Raw genomic sequence first — 2,452 nt, forward strand, 5'->3', positions numbered from 1 at the left:
GAGACGAGACGAGACGAGACGAGACTGAGTCTCGTCTCGGCGGCATCACTAAGTGCAATATTGGGTAACTCGATCTTTCTGATAGTGGAAACCAATATTCGCAACAACTTTTCTTAAGGAACTTTTGGACCCATTAAATGCGTCTTTCTCTTTCATTTTCAAATGGGATTGGAGCGTAAGATGATGTAAAGTGCTTATAATCTACACAAATATTAATTTAATATAATATAATCTTTGCACAGCTGACATAAACGCCTATTTACAGTCAACCATTCAACGTGTGTTTTAACTTACTGATGTCGTAGGTGGAGTTCAGGATCGCAGCTTGTGTGAAACAATCAAAATCAACGTGTTCTTGCATTGGCTCGTTTTATTAGGACTGTATAGAGATTTGCCCAATTTGGAAATTTCTGAAATATAAGTCTTCTCTGTTCGCAGGCTGATATTTAATGCATCCGCTACTTTCTGCGAAATGAAACTTACGTATACGAATTCTTATATCACTAAAGTAACTACTCACTTCTCTTACTGCTGCGAGTGGTAAAAGTGGACCACCAGTCCACTCGTCCAAAATACGAATAAGTTGCTTACTCTTTCTTGGTAAACCCGATGACCTTTTCGGTTATACAACTTTTGGCGCAGAATATCGCAGTGAAACTTACGGAAGGTATGTTTCTTTAATTGTTCGTTATGAAACTAACGGATTTATTATCGGCTAATGTACCAAAACACGATAAATTTTGTTAATACGTAGGCATTACAAAGTTCCCCAAAAACAGAATTGATGACGTGCGCGCAAACTAAAGAAAGTCCTACTATAGTACAATTTACCTATGAATAATTTCAAATGGACCATATCAAAGCATTGGGTTTTAGGCAGAGATCTGGACCTATTCGAAATCAAGGTTTCGATATTGACACTTTTATCGAAAACACATGTGTAAAGGTTCCGGTCTGGGTTTCGATATTAAATATAACGGTTTAAATCATTTATCGGCAACATTTTCGTACTTTGTGGGTGTGGGTACTACCAACTTCACGGACCTATTAATCCCATTTCTATACTTCCAAAAACTACAGCTGTATAGCAAGAAGAAGCGAGTGGAAAATGTTAGCAAGTAAGACCAGGCAGAATAATTCTTTGTACATTTATAAAGTAATGCATATTACGACTATTTGATAAATTTAGCCCCCATTCCAAACATATGTTGTGCACTGTATAATACGCATACGAATAATCTATAAAGTATTATATAATTACTCGGAAAACCTTTCTCGCCAATGCTATAATATAGATATTGACCACAACTTCCTAATAGTGATAAACCAATCAATTCAAAAATGCGACGTTTATTACAGCTGCAGTACAAATGTGAAAAGATCAATTTCTAATAACATGGCGACTCAATTTGGTTTTTCTGTACGTGAATTATTTAAATTAAATCGTGTTAGTGAAGAAGGCATTGACGCTATCAAAACATGGCAAAGTGGAACAAAAGACCCCAAGCTGTCTGATCAGCAGATAGCACTATTTTTAATCGCTTGCAATGGAAACCACGAATTCGCAATGAAGACGATCCAAGCTTATATTAAAGTGAAGACTGGCACCCCTAAGCTGTTCAAAGGGTGGAATATCAGCAACGAAAATTTACAGAAGATTTTATCGGTCGTGTAAGAAACCTTAACGTACCAGGGCTAATTTTCAAATGAGAAATTTTAGAAACATGGCCGTGCTGCCTAAGCGGTATTCAAATTCCGCAATTATCACTACACACTTTAAGGATACAGACCCCATGAATTTCGATTTTAATAGTTTCTGTCAGTTGTGTTGTATGACGGTTGAAGGTATACTTATCGACGATCACCCACCGGATGACGTAATACTGATAATAGACTTAAAGGGGGTGCGGTACTTTTTCTTCTAGAGCCGATTAATTGTGATCATGTCTCAGGTAACAGCCATTCATCTAATGGGAATCGAAATGAAGCTACTCGGTGCTTTTTTGGAATACGGACAGGATTGCATGCCCTTGCGAATCCAAACCATACACGTATTAAATGCCAATTACCTTACGTATGCTGGTTACAAGATGTTTCAGTTGTTTGCTACTTCGGATGAACCGTCAAAGGTTTGTCTACTGGAGTTTGTGGTAATGGCGTGGAGAGGAAATTGAACGTTTTAGGTGCAGTTTTATCAAGATGGAGAGAGTTTGGACAAGTTCCACGAGGCACACGTGCCAAAAAAATACTTACCGCGAGATTACGGCGGAGATTTAGAGTCTTCGGGCGAATATCACGAACAAAACGTTCAAAAATTGTCACGAATGCAGTATCACCTTGACGCTCTTGACCAACAATTTTTTCCATCAGGCACGTATTAGCGTAATTGTGATTCTATTTTTACTGTACGGTCATTACCGTTCGTTTTTCAAATAAACCATTGAAAACTGTT

The 2,452-nt window shown here is 37.8% G+C and overlaps 1 protein-coding gene across 1 annotated transcript; it reads left to right on the plus strand.

Moving 5' to 3' along the window:
- The first annotated feature begins 1,060 nt into the window (after positions 1 to 1,060).
- On the plus strand, positions 1,061 to 2,452 carry LOC116169859 (alpha-tocopherol transfer protein-like). Its single transcript, XM_031486038.1, has 5 exons — positions 1,061 to 1,118; positions 1,360 to 1,671; positions 1,721 to 1,904; positions 1,953 to 2,129; positions 2,184 to 2,452. Exons 2-5 carry the CDS (start codon positions 1,397 to 1,399, stop codon positions 2,379 to 2,381), a joined length of 834 nt encoding a protein of 277 aa, XP_031341898.1. The 5' UTR covers positions 1,061 to 1,118; positions 1,360 to 1,396; the 3' UTR covers positions 2,382 to 2,452.

This window comes from Photinus pyralis, unplaced genomic scaffold (assembly GCF_008802855.1).
Source record: "Photinus pyralis isolate 1611_PpyrPB1 unplaced genomic scaffold, Ppyr1.3 Ppyr1.4_LG4, whole genome shotgun sequence".
NCBI classification, from domain to species: Eukaryota; Metazoa; Arthropoda; class Insecta; order Coleoptera; family Lampyridae; genus Photinus; species Photinus pyralis.

What these genes read in the sequence shown, in the direction of transcription:
- LOC116169859 (XM_031486038.1), top strand. Translation starts at nt 1,397, where the DNA reads ATGGCGACTCAATTTGGTTTTTCTGTACGTGAATTATTTAAATTAAAT. An exon ending in TGATAATAGACTTAAAGGGG is followed by an intron (nt 1,905 to 1,952) that starts GTGCGGTACTTT and finishes ATCATGTCTCAG; the next exon opens with GTAACAGCCATTCATCTAAT. An exon ending in CTTCGGATGAACCGTCAAAG is followed by an intron (nt 2,130 to 2,183) that starts GTTTGTCTACTG and finishes TGAACGTTTTAG; the next exon opens with GTGCAGTTTTATCAAGATGG.